Consider the following 16,359-nt stretch of genomic DNA (forward strand, 5'->3'; position numbering starts at 1 on the left):
TACAGGACCGTTTCAGCTGTAAATGTTTATAACGAAATTTGCCCCCTTATTTTCAAACCCAAAAATTAGAGGTTTGAAAATGTTTTACGCATTTATTTATATCAGAATATGAAAATATAACTCTTTAGAAGGAGATTGGATGTTTCACTAACTCTCTACGATTTGTTTTTTTCAAAAAGTTATAGCCTTCTACATTTGACCTCTTGGTATAAACAATTTATAATATCTAAGCAACAAATTCATTAATCTGGCTTTACAATTTTTTTTATGTTTGGAATTGAAATTTCTTCATTTTAAAGCTTTAAAAAATAAAAAAATTATTTGTACAATAAATAATGCAATTGTAAAAAACGGCCATTTTGGACCTTTCACAGGCTGTTTTGCAATAATCAATTAACGATGTTAAACTTACCATAGCTCAAATTGTAGGTTTTTTAATTTACTACAACTTGCTATTAAAAAGTTTTTCTCTAAAATCAATATACTAAGCTACAAAATTAAAAATCATTAAAAATTGCAATTTTAACAAATGAAAATCGCAATAAAGAAAAGCGCACAATATTTTTGGTTACATTTTAGTAGAAGTTATTCCTGGCATCGTCCTTTACAACACCTGATAGGTTTCAAAAATTCCTGAATTATATCACGTTTTTTCACCCACAGCCTGGGGTATTTGACATGTTCTTCGTGTTCCAATCATTAAAATGTCCAGTTGGTGATAAACACCAGTCTGATTTTTGCAAGAGAGTTTAATGAAATGGTAACAAATCAATTGGAAGTTCTGTCCGACAAAATACATGGAACGTTTTCGTAATCTGACGTTCCAAATTTTTAAACTATTCCACAATTAAAACTTCCCCTGTTCCAGCGTTCCCATACATCAAAGTTTGCCCGACTAGACACCGTTAAGCTATTAACACATTTTCAGCTTGCTATTAATCAACTTTTTTTGGTACGCGGGATCCAGGACTAAACATGAATTAAACAATTTTATCAACTAAATTATAAGATACGAATCCAAAGTAAATCAAACGAGTTAAAATATGAACGATCTTTAGAATACACAGCTTTTTCATGCTGTTTCATATATTTTGTATTACTTACCAAGTAATACAAGGCTTATTTAATATATTTTTAATGTTTTAGGAACGCATTGATGGATTTAAAGTGGGACCGCTAGTAGCTCTAGAATATCTCTTCGAACTACAGGATGATGATCCCAGTAAAGAACCGCTCTATTTGTGCCTGTTGTGCGACAAAAGAGGTGACCCACGAACTATCTTAATTCATTTGTCCAGCTATAATCATATTTCTCAGGTAAAATTTTGTATAAATTCTATATCTTTTTTAACTATGATAAAATGATAAATATATGAAATTGTCCATTTGTCAAGTATGTATCCAATCTCATATTAGTCCATAATAATGAAAATAAGGTTTTTGTCGGGACATTCACTAAGCCAGGTTGAAATGTGTTTTTGTTTTTTTTAGGTTGCTGAATCCGATGGAAGTGGTCCCTAAGCCCAAATATTACCAGTTTAATTGTTATTAACAAATTGTGGTAAAATTAGGTATTTTCCAGGTATTATTATTAGAAGCCCTGTAAAGAAATTTATAGTGTTACGTTCTTCTCTGGTGTATTTTTGGTCGCTGAATCTAATGCGACTAGTCGCGATTACTCAAAATAATTGTTTATTCGCCGAAAAGCTCGAAATAATGCGCGATCTACAGCAAGTTTATAGCCTGTTTCGTGGTATTTTTATACGCTAAATCGATTGCCACTAGTGGTGATAGCTTAAACCACATTCCGACTTTGTTATTAATAAATTATTGCAAAAATAACTGATTATTCGCCGAAAAGCTCGAAACGTATTTTCAGCTATAACGACTAGTGGCAATCGATTTGGCCTATAAAAGTACTATGAAAAAGACTACAAACTTTCTGTAGATGCAGTATTTCGAGTTTTTGGGCGAATGAACAGTTATTTCTGCAATAATTTAATAATAATAAAGTCGCAATGTGGCTTAAGCTATCCCGACTAGTGTTAATGGTAGGGGAGCCCAAGCGGGGATTTTTGCAGTTAGGTACTCATAGCGCGTCAGATTGTCATATGGGGAGAAACCTGGTACCATGCAGATGCACCTCTACAGGGGGCCCGAAAAAAAATCTATCCTTAAAAATACTCGAAATTGTCAGATTAAGATAAGGTAAGTTAAGTACATGCAAAAGAGTGTATATTTAAAAAATCTGACAAATTGAGAATATGTAAGGAAATAGAACGGTTTCACAAAAAAAAAGCGAATATTTCGCGAAATGAACGTCATATCGAAAAACTAAAAAATATGTGTTCAATATTTTTCAAAAATATATCGAATGATACCAAACATGACCCCCACGGAGAGGGGTGGGGGGTAAATTTAAAATTTTAAATACAAATCCCGCGATATTTCGCAAAATAAACGTCAGATCGAAAAACTGAAAAATACACTTAATCAATATTTTTGAAAAATCTATCGAATGGTACCAAACACGACCCCCGCGGAGGTGGGGTGGAGGGTTACTTTAAAATCTTAAATAGGAGCCCCAAATTTTTATTGCAGATTTGGATTCTTTACGTAAAAATAAGCAACTTTTATTCGAAACATTTTTTCGAATTATGGATAGATGGCGCTATAATCGAAAAAAACAATTGTTGGAAATGATAAATTAAATTAATAAATGGAAAGTCCCCACTAAAATGGAAAATTTTTACTTAACTTTTTTTGGTTTTAGGACCTAATAATCACAACCCAATAGGTCCCCAAAGCACTCGGTGACTGCAAATTTAGCATACTTTCCTCCCCTACTATAATCAATTTAGCGTTAAAAATACTATTAAAAAGGCTATAAAACTTGCTGTGGATAACGCATTATTTCGAGCCTTTCGGCGAATAAACATTTATTTTTAATTTTAATTTATTTAAGTCGGAACGTGGCTTAAGCTATCACGACTAGTGGCAATCGATTTAGCGTATAAAAATACTGTGGAAAAGGATATAAACTTGCTGTAGATAGCGCATTATTTCGAGCTTTTCGGCGAATAAACAATTATTTTGTTATTAACAAAATAACATATTTTGAATAATCGCGCCTAGTCGCATTCGATTCGGCGACCAAAAATACACCAGAAAAGACCTTAACACTATAAATTTTACCATAATTTGTTGGTAACAATTAAACGGGCAATATTTGGGCTTCCAGGTCACTTCCATTGGATTCAGCTACCCCAAAAACCTATAATACCACCATCAAATCTCGGCCAGCTACAATTTCCCACGGGACCCTTATTATTGCGACTAGACTAGTAGTTAAATGATGTATTTTTCATTACAACTAATTGTGGATTAATCCCATAAAAACAAAATATTTAACAGAAGAATGTTTAATTTAATTGCTATATTATTTAATCTGGTCATTATATCAAAAGATTTTGTTGCAGTATTTGCAAAAACATTTTCCAACCAGCTGGCGTCTCCTTGCCCCTTACAATACCAAGCAGTACAAACGGAATTGGCAAAATGCTTTACATAAAGTCTCTGAAGGTATAGAGAAAAAATTTGGACGCCTCAAGCCTTTTCCTATCGACAAAGATAAATTTGAAAAAGATAGAATGCATTATCTCGAGCTTGTTGTCAAAGGACATCATTTTTCAGAACGTAGTGGCTACACATTTGAAGAATTGATCGTACATGAAGAGCTAATAAAAACTCACGAAGGTAAGTTTTTTGTAAAAATCATACACAACACAATACATATTCATATGAATATAAAGAACTTCAGCTAAAATGAATATTACAAGAATTAATATCAAAATTGAACTCATTACGCTTCCAGGTTAAACCGCGTTGTTTCGACTTCCTCTCTGACGTTATCTTCAGGGGTTCCAGGGGTCTCAATCTCCCAAGTCCCCAGAAACTACTACACTGTTCACTAGACAATGCAATTTTGATTACCTATGGCGGACGATTCATTTATACAGTATGGTGCAAATGTTCTGAAGCTATTTCCTTGTGGCATTTTTATAATGAACTATTTTAAATGGGAAATAAGCCATAATTTTACCAAAAAAATGAATTTATTAACGTTTCGACGCCCAAGTCTGGTGTCGTTGTCAAAATACAAAATAATACTAAATAAACAAAAATGTTGTTGCTTAGTAAAAAATTCTTCTAATAATTTATTTAATCTGACTCATTTATATAGGCAATTCAGGCATGTATTATACATTTTACAGTAGAAGACTTTAAAATGATATTGCCAATATTGATGAGGTGCGTTCCTGGGCAACAAATGCAACGATGGCAGTAAAATTCTCGCGCTAGAGATTCCATAGTAAATCACGAGGGAAAACCAGGAAAAAACCTCATGATACTATCCCGACATCGTAAGTATTTGGGCTTACATTTAGTTTACTCTCAAAACCAATACCAAATTCTGACTTTAATGTATGTATGCTATTTTAAATTATAAATAATATTAATAATACATCATCATTCTCTTTGCCTTATCCCTATGCGGGGTCGGCTTCCCTAATTGTATTTCTCCGCACAATTCTATCTTGGGTCATATCAATGTTAATCCCCTTTACCAACATGTCCTGCCTTATCGTCTCCCCCCAGGTCTTCTTTGGTCTTACTCTCCTACTCCTTTCAGGAATCTGCACTTCAGCTATTCTTTGTATTGGGTGATTAACGTCTCGACGTTGAACATGACCAAACCATCTTAACCTATGCTCTCTCATTTTGGCATCAATTGGTGCCACACCTAGACTTCCCCTAACATACTCATTTCTAATTTTATCCTTTTTTGTCACTCCACTCATCCAGCTAAGCATTCTCATTTCCGCCACATGCATTCGTTGTTTTTTTTTTCACTGCCCAACATTCAGTTCCGCGCATCATAGCCAGTCTTATGGCTATTTTATAGAATTTTCCCTTCAGCTTCATTGGAATTTTTCTGTCACACAACACACCACTCGCTTCTTTCCACTTCATCCATCCAGCCCTAATTCTACTGCATGCATCTCCATCTATTTCTCCATTACTCTGTAATACCGATCCTAGGTACTTAAAACTATTGCTTTTCACAATCATTTCACCATCCAAAGATACCATTTTATTTGTAGTAACTCCATCTTTAAATGAACATTCCAAATACTCTGTTTTTGTCCTACTAAGTTTTAAACCTTTTTCCTCCAGAGCTTGTCTCCACTGTTCCAGTTTTTGTTCTAAGTCTCTTTTACTATTTCCTATTAACACTACATCATCAGCATACATTAGGCACCATGGAATACTACCCTGTAGATTTGCTGTTATCTGGTCCAAAACTAATGAGAATAAATAAGGACTAAGCACCGAGCCTTGGTGCAATTATACTTTCACATGAAATTTATCAGTCTCTCTCACACCTGTCCTAACACTAGTCGTTACTCCCTCATACATATCTCTCACAATCTTTACATATTCGCCAGGGACTCCTTTCTTATTGAGTGCCCACCACAGAATCTCTCGAGGAACTCTATCATAAATATGCTTTCTCAAGATCAATGAATACCATATGAGCGTTGGTCTCTTTATTCCTGTATTTTTCCATCAGTTGTCTTACACTGAAAATTGCATCTGTTGTTGATCTGCCCTGCATAAAGCCAAATTGATTATCGGATATTTCGGTTTCTTCACGTATCCGTCTATCAATTACTCTCTCCCATATTTTCATGTGTGGCTAAGTAGTTTTATAGCCCTGTAGTTTGTGCATTGTTGTATGTCTCCCTTGTTTTTGTAGACAGGTACTAATATACTGCTTCTCCATTCGACTGGCATTTGTCCAACTTCGATAATTCTATTAAATAGAACTGCTAGCCAACTTATTCCTTTCTCTCCCAATGTTCTCCATACTTCCCCAGGAATATCATCTGGTCCGACTGCTTTTCCTTTCTTTATTTTTGGAAGCGCTTGAGCCACTTCCTCGTTTGTTATTCTGGTAACCATTGCTGTTACTGTCTCCGTTAACTCCACAGGCTGTCTGTCAAAATACTTTCACCATCTCTTTTTGACATCCTTTCCGTGATATTAATATTAATAATACATAGATATTATATAAATAAAACTAAAATATAAAATATGTACTAACTCGATATGTTAATGACTTCGTCCTTTTCATGATCATTTTTCAGTGCGTAACAAATGATAGGAAAATGGGTAAGTCCGTGATAATATACATTTATGACATTTTAGTTAAATCTGACAGTTGTCACATTTTATTTTCAATTTGGAATAAAAACAAATCAAATGTGTTTCTTGCATTTATAAAATGGTATTTTCTTTGATTTGTATAGTCTTATAAATTATACAGATTATATTTGTAATATTATTATCTAATTAAAAAAAAATTATTTTTTTATTATGGCGCCATCTATCGACAACTAGAATAACTAGAATAAATGTTATAAAAATGTCACCGACGAAATGTAATCACCGACGTGCCTTTTTTTCTGTCACATACAATTTAATGTGTTAGAAAGAAGTCGAAAAACTGTGACGCACTGAAAGATGATCATGAGAAATACTGTACTTATCTTGTTAATATGTTAACGACTTGTGCGTCGAAACGTTAATAAATTCATTTTTTTGGTAAAATTGTGGCTTATTTCCCATTTAAAATAGTTCATTATGGTGCAAATGTCTGGAATAAATTCGATATTTCGTAAGCCGGCGACTTTAAGGAAAAATCCCGAGACAGGTCGATTTTTATTTTTAAATTACGGTATTTTGGCATATATTTCATACGAGTGACGTCATCCATGTGGACGTGATGACGTAATCGATGATTTTTTTTAAAATGAGACTAGGGGTCGTGTGATAGCTCATTTGAAAGTGTATTCAATTCTGTATTCAGTAATATAAATATTAACATAATTGTTTGTACAGTGTCCAAATAAATTTCTTGAATTAAAGGTATTGACAAAAAAAGAAGAATGTATGTAATTTATTTAATTCAAAATACATTTTACTGCTGTCAGAAAACAGAAAAAAATGTTTATTTGACTAATAAGCATTGCTTTTCGCTTAAATTCAATGTTCAAACCAGCTCCAACCAACCACCTGCCTCCAGGGCCTATTTTACCACTAGGCCCGTGAGGCACTTGCCTGGGGCCCGCATTTTATTAGGGCCCGGAAAAATCACAAAAAAAAATTTTATTGCAATATCAAAATAAATTTTCAAAATTTATTCATTTTACGGGAAATTATATGATATCTCACAATAAGGCGGTCGTCCATTGGAAGCGTAGTCGCGCGACTCGAAGGTAGCGCGTATACGCCCGTATAGAAGCGACTAATCGAAACAAATAAAATATAACTAAACAACGTCCACTGCAAACAACTTTGAGCGACTGGGCTAGGCCGACCACAAGCGACTGGCAACCGATCCCCCTAGAATGGGATTAGTCACTGGTAATCGCATGTTGATGCTACAATGGTTTGCAATAAATATCTGTGCAGGTATTTTTGATATTGTATTAATTTTCAATAATTGTGTTATTTTCGATATGGAAATTGATAACGAAAAACTGATTAGTGCCGTTCATGAAAAGTCTCCGTTGTGGGACAAAACGTGAAAGACACAAGATATCATTCACGTGATTTTCAAAGGAAATTGTGGTCGAAAGTTGCAGAAGAAGTAGGTGCTAGTGATAAGAGTGTTTAAAGTGGCGGCTCGTCAGAGGAGGCAAGGGAGGCTCAGCCTCCCCATAAATTTTTTACACACTATACTGTTTTGTTTATCATGAATCGCGAAAACAACAATTACTCTCACTATTATACAACGTGTAAATTCCATATTATCACTAATTATCTATACGTACGGAGCAAGGGCGCCCATATAAAAATTTTTAGGGGGGGGCCAAACGTGAAGATGTTGCACATTACATTTTGTATATTTCGGATGACAATATATACAGTAGACTCTCTCTATAACGAACACAGATATAACGAGGTTTCGCTTATAACGAGGTACATTAGGTGTCCCATGAAATTCCTATTGAACTATAACGCTCTATAACGAGGTATATTTGGTTATAACGAGGAAAATTTAAATCGAAGAATACTTGTCTTTACCTGTTTTTAGCGTTGTAATGGTCATAAATAAATAAATGCTCCAACTACCTGTACATAGAAATGCCCAACATCTGTCTTATTATCGAGGCCAGTGCTATAATAAACTCGGCCACCTGTAATAAACATCTGCCTGTTTATAGACCGATATTGAATACTATAGGAAATTTACAATTTATGGCGGCGAAGTCTCATTGTTCACTGTTCAGGTTGACCATCGACACATAATAAACTACGTAAGAGGCATCAAAAGATTTCAATATTATTATTGTTTGATATAACGCGATCCGCTTATAACGAGATAATTAATTCACCATTTCAGTTCTCGTTATAGAGGGAGTCTACTGTAGTTTAAACCACCTAAAAAACCTAGTTTGAACCCTGTTGTGAGGAATTATTCATACATTTAAACACTAGACCAAGTTTTTAAATGGAAATGTCATGGGTACCACAAAAGTTGAGCCTCTCTTTAAAACCCGTTTGAAAAGAATACAATGCTTGCAAAGCCTTCCCTTCAACTTTGGCGAGCAGACTAATAGGTCTGGATCCCGCGTATGAAAAAAAAGTTGATTAATAGCAAGCTGAAAATTTGTTAATAGCTTAAGGGTGTCTAGTCGGATAAACTTTGATATATAGGAACACTGTAACAGAGGCAGTTTTAATTGTGGAACAGGTTAAAAATTTGGAACGGTCAGGCCACGAAAACGGCACATTTATTTTGTCCGACAGAACAGACTTAAGCTCTCCGAACAGAGATTAAACTCTCATGCAAAAATCAGACTGCTATTTACCACCTGTCATAATTCCTGTCATTTGACATATTCTACATGTTCCACTCAGTAAAACGCCCATTTGGTGATAAATAGCAGTCTGATTTTTGCATGAGAGTTTAATCTCTGTTCAGAGAGTTTAAGTCTGTTCTGTCGGACAAAATACATGTCCCGTTTTCGTGGTCTGACCGTTCTAAATTTTTAACCTGTTCCACAATTAAAACTTCCCCTAATCCAGTGTTCCCATATATCAAAGTTTGTCCGACTAGACACTCTTAAGCTATTAACAAATTTTCAGCTTGCTATTAATCAACTTTTTTTTCATACGCGGGATCCAGACCTATAACCAAGAGTATGTGTCGAACCAAGTTTTTACTGTAAAATCTTAAAAAGGAGCCCCCTTTATTTTTGCAGATATAGAATCCTTATGAAAAATAAGGCACACATATTCCAAACATTTTTAGAATTGTTGATAGATGGCGCAAATAAATCGCATTTTCCGAATATAGCGCCATCCGTCAACAATTCTAAAAAAGTTCGAATAAATGTTACTTATTTTTTGAGGAGGAAACTCAATCTGCAAGAAAAAACGGGGGTTCCTATTTAAGATTTTAAAGTTAACTCTCACCCCACCTCCAGAGTGTGGAATGAAAAATCCTGTTTGGTGTCATTCTATAGATTTTTGAAAAATATTAAACACGTGTTTTTTAGTTTTATCTGGAAGTACATATATTTCTCGAGATATTAGACCGTTTCTATAATTTTGCTGTGGTATCACGATATACCGTTTTTTCCGATTATAGCGCTATCTACCTATCCACAATTCGCAAAATGGCTCGAATAAAATTTGCTTATTTTTACAAGGAAAATCCAAATCTGCAACAAAAATTAGGGGTTCCATTTAAGATTTTAAAGTTACCCCCCGCTCCACACCCAGGGGTTGAAGTGGTGGACTTGTTTAGTGTCATCGCATAGATTTTTGAAAATTATTGAACACGTATTTTTCAGTTTTTCGATCCGATGTTCATTTCGCGAATTATTCGGCCTTTCCGCTACTTTTGGGACACCCTGTATATAACACTCATTCATCATGAAAGATCACCTGTTTTTCATTTAAATAAAATTGTTCTGTTCATCATAATGCACACTTTAAAAATAATCTACTTACTAAAAAAATACTTTTGCTAACTAAAATTTGACTATGTTCAATAAATTTTAAAAATTATTTTTCAGTATGAATTTTTTCAAAATATAAAATATAATTACTTTATACCAGTTGTTAAAGACAAATGGCTCATTAGTGATTATCGATCAGAGATCGGAATTCTTGCTGATATGGTTTTTTTGCAGTATAAATGATTCATTTAATTTGTAATTTTGGGTGTCGATTACAGTGTATATGTTTCCCAAGCCTCTAATCTCTGTCAATGTTTTCGTTAGTAGCATACCGTGATTGTGGGAAATGTGTATTATGCACATTCCATACAGACCACTGTCGCAGACACAAAGATTTTCTGTTAAACTATTAATAAAAAAACAAAATTATCCAATAATGTTTTGACAAAAATGCGTTTATGTAATATAAATTTAATTTTTTTCTTTCCCGAAAAGCTAGGGGGGGCCACGGCCTCCCCCCTGCCCGTGTGTATGGGCGCCTATGGTACGGAGCATTAGCATTAGAACGCATGATCGCGTCTCAGTTTTATTACATATTATTGTAGGCAGGACCCTGGGTTATCCCGAGATGCATGAACGGAGCCGAGAAGCCCAGCATTCTCCGTTGCTAATGCTCCGTGCAGCGCAGCAGGCGTTTAGGAGACCCGGTCTCCTAACAGTGGCATCTACGGCGGCATCACACGCTGCCCGGAGATATACCAAGGGAGGCAGAGTACTTTCTCAGCTCCGTTGGGTGGTTGGGTGCGTCTCGGGACAACGAATTTTAGGGTCCTGACTAAAAATAATGAAAAATCTAAAAGTGCGAATTTTGTTATGAAATTTGGTATGTGGGGTTATAATAATATTTGGAACAACTTGCTCAAATAACTTTTTCCGATATCTCTAACTCAAAGCAAAATATCGGTAATTTATCGTGTTTTTGAATTCGCAGTAGGCCGCGTTTAGAATTAAAAAAATTCAGTTGAGTATCTTAAAAAATTTGAAGCTTCATTATGTATGGACTGCAAAACTTCAAATCTGTATTTATTTTGATATGCATAGGTATCTATTTACAAATAGATGGAATTGTTAACAAATAAACTACACAAACTTTGGTATTAAACTTTTACTATTATGGCGCGTCCGCATTGGTAAATTTTTCGTGCGTACCAGCTGTTCGTCGCAAATATTTGCGTGCTCGAAGTAAATTGTGCCAGTGTGGACGTGTTCGTCGCATAAAACGAACGCAAGAATTTTCGACGCACACAACGCACACGATCCATCGTTTGTCAGTATTCGAGCGAAATCAAATGATTTGCGTCGCATTCCTTTTCCAGTGTGGACGCTGCTGTTCTTGGTACAGTGTGTGTTTTGGTTGGTTTCTTTGTTTACAACATCGATTGAGTTAATAGTGTGGGCTTATTATAGACGAGGGCATTTAGCACAAAATAAATAGATTTTTAAATACAGCACCTAGAGACTTGCAATTTTTTGCATTATGTTCAGGATGACGTCAGAAAAAAAGTCTACTATTCAAAAATGGGTAGAAATGCATAATTGCACTATAAAGTGCATAAAATGCATCCAAAATTGCATAAATATAAAAATAAAGTCAAAATCAGTATACTAAGGAACAAAATTTATTATTTGGGGGGTTTTTGGGGTCACTGAATACTATTACGCCATCAGAACTGGCCCCCGGATCACCTGGTGCCCAAGGTCACGGCAAGAGACGTCATCTTCTGGGGCTTCGATGGTTTTCGGCATTAAATCGATGCAAACGGATTACTCACGAGTCATAGGGGTCGCTAAATACGAATATGCCATCAGAAATGACCTCCGGAGTACCTGGTGCCCAGGGTCGCTACTAAGGCACGTCATCTGGAGTTTCGAGGGATTTCGGCACTAAATTGATATACCTGGATTCAGGGGAATTTTGAGGTAGATAAACACGAATATGCAATCAGAACAGACCTCTGGATCACCTGGTGCCCAAGGTCATTGCAAGGGACGTCATCTTCTGGACTTTCGAGTGCTTTCGGTATTAAATTGGTGCAAACGGATTACTCGGGGGTTTTTGAAGTCGCCAAACACGAATATGCTATCAGAATAGACCACTGGATTACCTGGTGCCCGAGGTCACTGATCTTCTGGAGTTTCGTGTGCTTTCTGTATTAAATTGATGCAAACGGATTACTTACGGATTTTTGGGGTCCCTAAACACGAATATGCCATCAGAATTGAATTTTCTGAGTAGCTGGTGCCCAGAGTCGCTACTAGGGCACGTCATCTTCTGGGGTTTTGAGAATTTTCGGCATTTAGTTGATGCAAATGGATTACTGGAGGGTTCTTGAGATCGCTAAACACGAATATGCCATCAGAACCGACACCCTGTGCACCTGGTGCCCAAGGTCACTGCAAGAGACGTCATCTTCTGAAGTTTTGAGGGATTTCTTCATTAAATTGATGAAAACGGATTACTCGGGGGTAACTTTTAAAGTCGTTAAACACGAACATGCGATCAAAACAGACCATCGTAGCACCTGGTGCCCGCGGTGACTGCAAGGGGCACCATCCTCTGCGGGTGAGGTTTTTCGGTACTATATTGACGAAAACCGATTACTTATAGGTTTTTGAGGTTGTTGAACACGAATATGCCATCAGAACAGACACCGGACCAGCTGGTGCCCAGGGTACGCCATCTTCTAGAGTTTCGAAAGTTTTCGGTACTAAATTGTTTCAAACGAATTACTTTTGGCTTTTTGGGCTTGCTAAATACGAATACGCCGTTAGAACACACACTGGAGCACCTGGTGCCCAAGGCACCTTATCTTCTGAAGTTGCGTGAGTTTTCGGTACCAAATTCATGCAAACAAATTACATTTGGGTTTTTGGGGTTGTTGAACACTTAAACACAAATATGACTTAGTTGAAGGATTCTGGAGCATCTAGTGATTACGATGATCAATAATAACGCCAACGCATAATAACATTGTCATAATAGAATGTAGCAAATCGATCTGGAAATGAATAATGGAAAAACATTGTCAGAGATAAATAAAGTTTATATCAATTTTATATAATATATAATATATATACATATATATAATATATATACATAATAGACGAAGGCATTTGGCACAAAATAAATCAATTTTTAAATATAACAAATAGAGACTTGCAGATTTTTGCATTATATTCAGGATGACGTCAGGAAAAAAGTCTACTATTCAAAAAGGGGTAGAAATGCATAATTGCACTTTAAAGTGCATAAAATGCATCCAAAAGTGCATTAACATGTCAAAATCAGTATACTAAGGACCACATTTTGTTATTCGGGGGTTTTTTTTGGGTCATTGAACACGAATACGCCTCAGAACCGACCCACAGATCACCTGGTGCCCAAGTTTTCGGCATTTAATTGATGCAAATGGATTACTGGAGGGGTTTTGAGGCCTCTAAACACGAATTTGCCATCAGAACTGACCCCCCTCTGTACCTGGAGCCCGAGGTAACTGCAAGGGGCTTCCTCTTCTGGAGTTTTGAGGGATTTCGGTATCAAATTGATAAAAATGAATTACTCGGGTGTTTATGAGGTCGATAAACACGAATATACCATCAGAATAGACCACCAGATCACCTGGTGTCCAAGGTCACTGCAAGGGACGGCATCTTCTGGAGTTTCGAGATCATTCGGTATTCAATTGGTGCAAACGGATTGCTTACGGGTTTTTGGGGTCGCCAAACACGAATATGCTATCAGAATTGAATTCCGGAGCACCTGGTGCTCAGGATCGCTACTAAGGCACGTCATCTTCTGGAGTTTTGAGTGTCTTCGGCATTAAATTGATGCAAATGGATTTCTCAAGGGCTTGAAGTCGCTAAACATGAATACGCAATCATAACCGACCTCCAGAGTACCTGGTGCCTAAGATCAGAGCGAGGGACGTCATTTTCTGGAGTTTCGAACGTATTCGGCATTTACTTACTTAGTCCTAAGCCTTTCTACCTTTAGGTGTAAGGCTGGTGGAGTTGAGTTTGGCATTGTAGTCTCCATGCTTTCCGATCTAGCGCTAGGTTTCTTGCACTTTCCAATGTCAATCCCTTCTTCTCGACTTCTTTCCTGATTTCATCTACCCACATAACTCTTGGTCTCCCTCTTTTGTTTTTCCCCTGCACTCTCGTTTCGAACACTCGTTTTGTTAGCCTCTCGTTCGACATTCTACACACGTGCCCGAACCATCTAAGTTGTCCTTCTACTATTTTTTCATTGATTGGTTCTAGTTTTAGGTTTTGTCTAATTGTTTCGTTTCGTATTTTGTCTGTCCTTTTTCTGTTTGCTATTTTCCTCAGGAACCTCATTTCCATAGCATTGACTCTGGATTTTTGTCTCCCCGTCAATGTCCATGTCTCGCTGCTATACATGATTGTTGGTCTAACTACTGATTTAACGACTGCCGTTTTTACTTTTTCCGGTATCCCTTTTTTCCCAAAAAATGTTGTTTTCATAGTGTTAAATAAGCTTCCTGTTCGTCCCATTCTCTCGTTTATTTCCATGTCTTGTTTACCATTTGATTCGATTATTACTCCTAGGTATTTAAAATATTCCACTTGCTCTAGTTGTTTCCCGTCTAATTCTATTGCGTGTGTCTTGCTCGTATTTGAAATTATCATTGTTTTTGTTTTCTCTGTATTAATTTTCATATTTATGTTTGATAGTTCTTCTTCTAGGATTTCAAGATTGTTCTGTAAGTCTTCTCTGTTTTCTGCTATCAATACCATGTCGTCTGCAAATAGTAGCTCCGATAGTTGAGTCTGTTTCATTTGCCAGTATCCTAATGTTAGTTTTCTCATTCTTCTCTTGGCTTTCTTTATCGCTTCATCCAGTACCACTGAGAATAGCAGTGGACTCAGCACGCATCCCTGTTTGACGCCTTGACTTGTAGAAAATTCTCTGGATTCCTCGTTATTGGTTCTTACTGTATTTGTATTATTTTTGTACATATCCTTTATTACTTCTATTATGTGTCTGTCGACTCCCCTTTCTGTTAGTGTCTTCCAAACGTCCTTTCTTCGGATTCTGTCAAACGCCTTTTCCAGGTCAATGAAGCACATATGTATCTCTCTATTTTTTTTGATTACCTTCTCACTTACTTGTCTTAATGTGAATATTAGGTCTTGCGTGCTTCTGTCCTTCCTGAATCCACACTGTGTGTCTTCCATAGTTGTTTCTATTTGTGTTTTTATTCTTGTCTCTAGTATTCTTGCTAATACCTTCCCAGGGATACTTGATATGGTGATACCTCGGTAATTATTACAGTTTCTCTTGTCTCCCTTTTTGTGTATTGGTAATATAATGTCTTTCTTCCAGTCCTTTGGTAATTCTGCTCTATTTATGATATCATTCATTAGTTCTTTCATGCTATCCATTCCCTCTGTCCCCATGAATTTTATCATTTCCGGGGTGATATGATCCTTGCCTGGTGCTTTGCCCAGTTTTACTCTTTCTATTGCTTTCTCTAATTCCTCTCTTGTTATGGATTCCACTTGTTGTTCTTCATTCCTTTCTTGTATCTCCCCTATGTTGTCCTTGTCTACATGAGTTAGCTCTTTGAAATGTTCTCTCCATCTTTCCATTATTTGTTTTTCTTCTGTTAGTACGTTTCCATTCTTGTCTTTTATATTTGGCATCGTGTGCTCTTTCTTTTGTCTGAGTTGTTTTAATGCGCCGTAGAAGAGTTTTTGGTTTTCCCTATAATTTTTTGTCATTTTTTGTCCAAATATCTCCCATGACCTTTCCTTTCCTGCTTTCACCGCTATTTTAACCTCTTTCCTTTTTTCTTTATATGCTTCGTAATCTTCCGGGTGTTTTGTGCTTAGGTATCTTTTCCATTTGTCTTTTTTGTTCTTTATTTTCTCTCGTATTTCTTCCGTCCACCATTCTGTTCTCCTCATGTTAGTGTTTGCTATTTTTGCTTTCCCGCAAGTTTCCTCAGCTGCTTTGATTATGCTGGTTTTTAGATATTCCCATTTTTTTTCTATATTTGTATTTTTTGCCCTACCGTTCAAAGTATTATCTAATTTTTCTTGGAATTTCTTCTTATATATTTCCTCTTTTAATTTGTAACTTTTTATTTTTTCATTTACTACCTTTCTTCTCTTTTCTTCTTTTTCCTCTGTTGTTCTCATTCTCATTATTACTAGATGGTGGTCACTGCCAATCTCCGAGCCTCTTTTCACTTTCGTATCCTGTACTCTTTTCCATTTGTTGCTGCTTACCAAA

The 16,359-nt window shown here is 36.1% G+C and overlaps 1 protein-coding gene across 4 annotated transcripts in view; it reads left to right on the top strand.

The window, feature by feature from the left end:
• The window catches only part of LOC114340329 (uncharacterized), a 153,697-nt gene that overhangs the window by 54,911 nt on the left and 82,427 nt on the right, over positions 1-16,359 (top strand). For all 4 annotated transcript variants that reach the window (XM_050655786.1, XM_050655785.1, XM_050655787.1 and 1 more), the window contains 2 exons: positions 1,147-1,317; positions 3,480-3,756. In XM_050655786.1, coding sequence (XP_050511743.1) covers positions 1,147-1,317; positions 3,480-3,756 — 448 coding nt within the window. The remainder of the gene's footprint in view (positions 1-1,146; positions 1,318-3,479; positions 3,757-16,359) is intronic.

Source organism: Diabrotica virgifera, chromosome 7, assembly GCF_917563875.1.
Source record: "Diabrotica virgifera virgifera chromosome 7, PGI_DIABVI_V3a".
NCBI lineage: Eukaryota > Metazoa > Arthropoda > Insecta > Coleoptera > Chrysomelidae > Diabrotica > Diabrotica virgifera.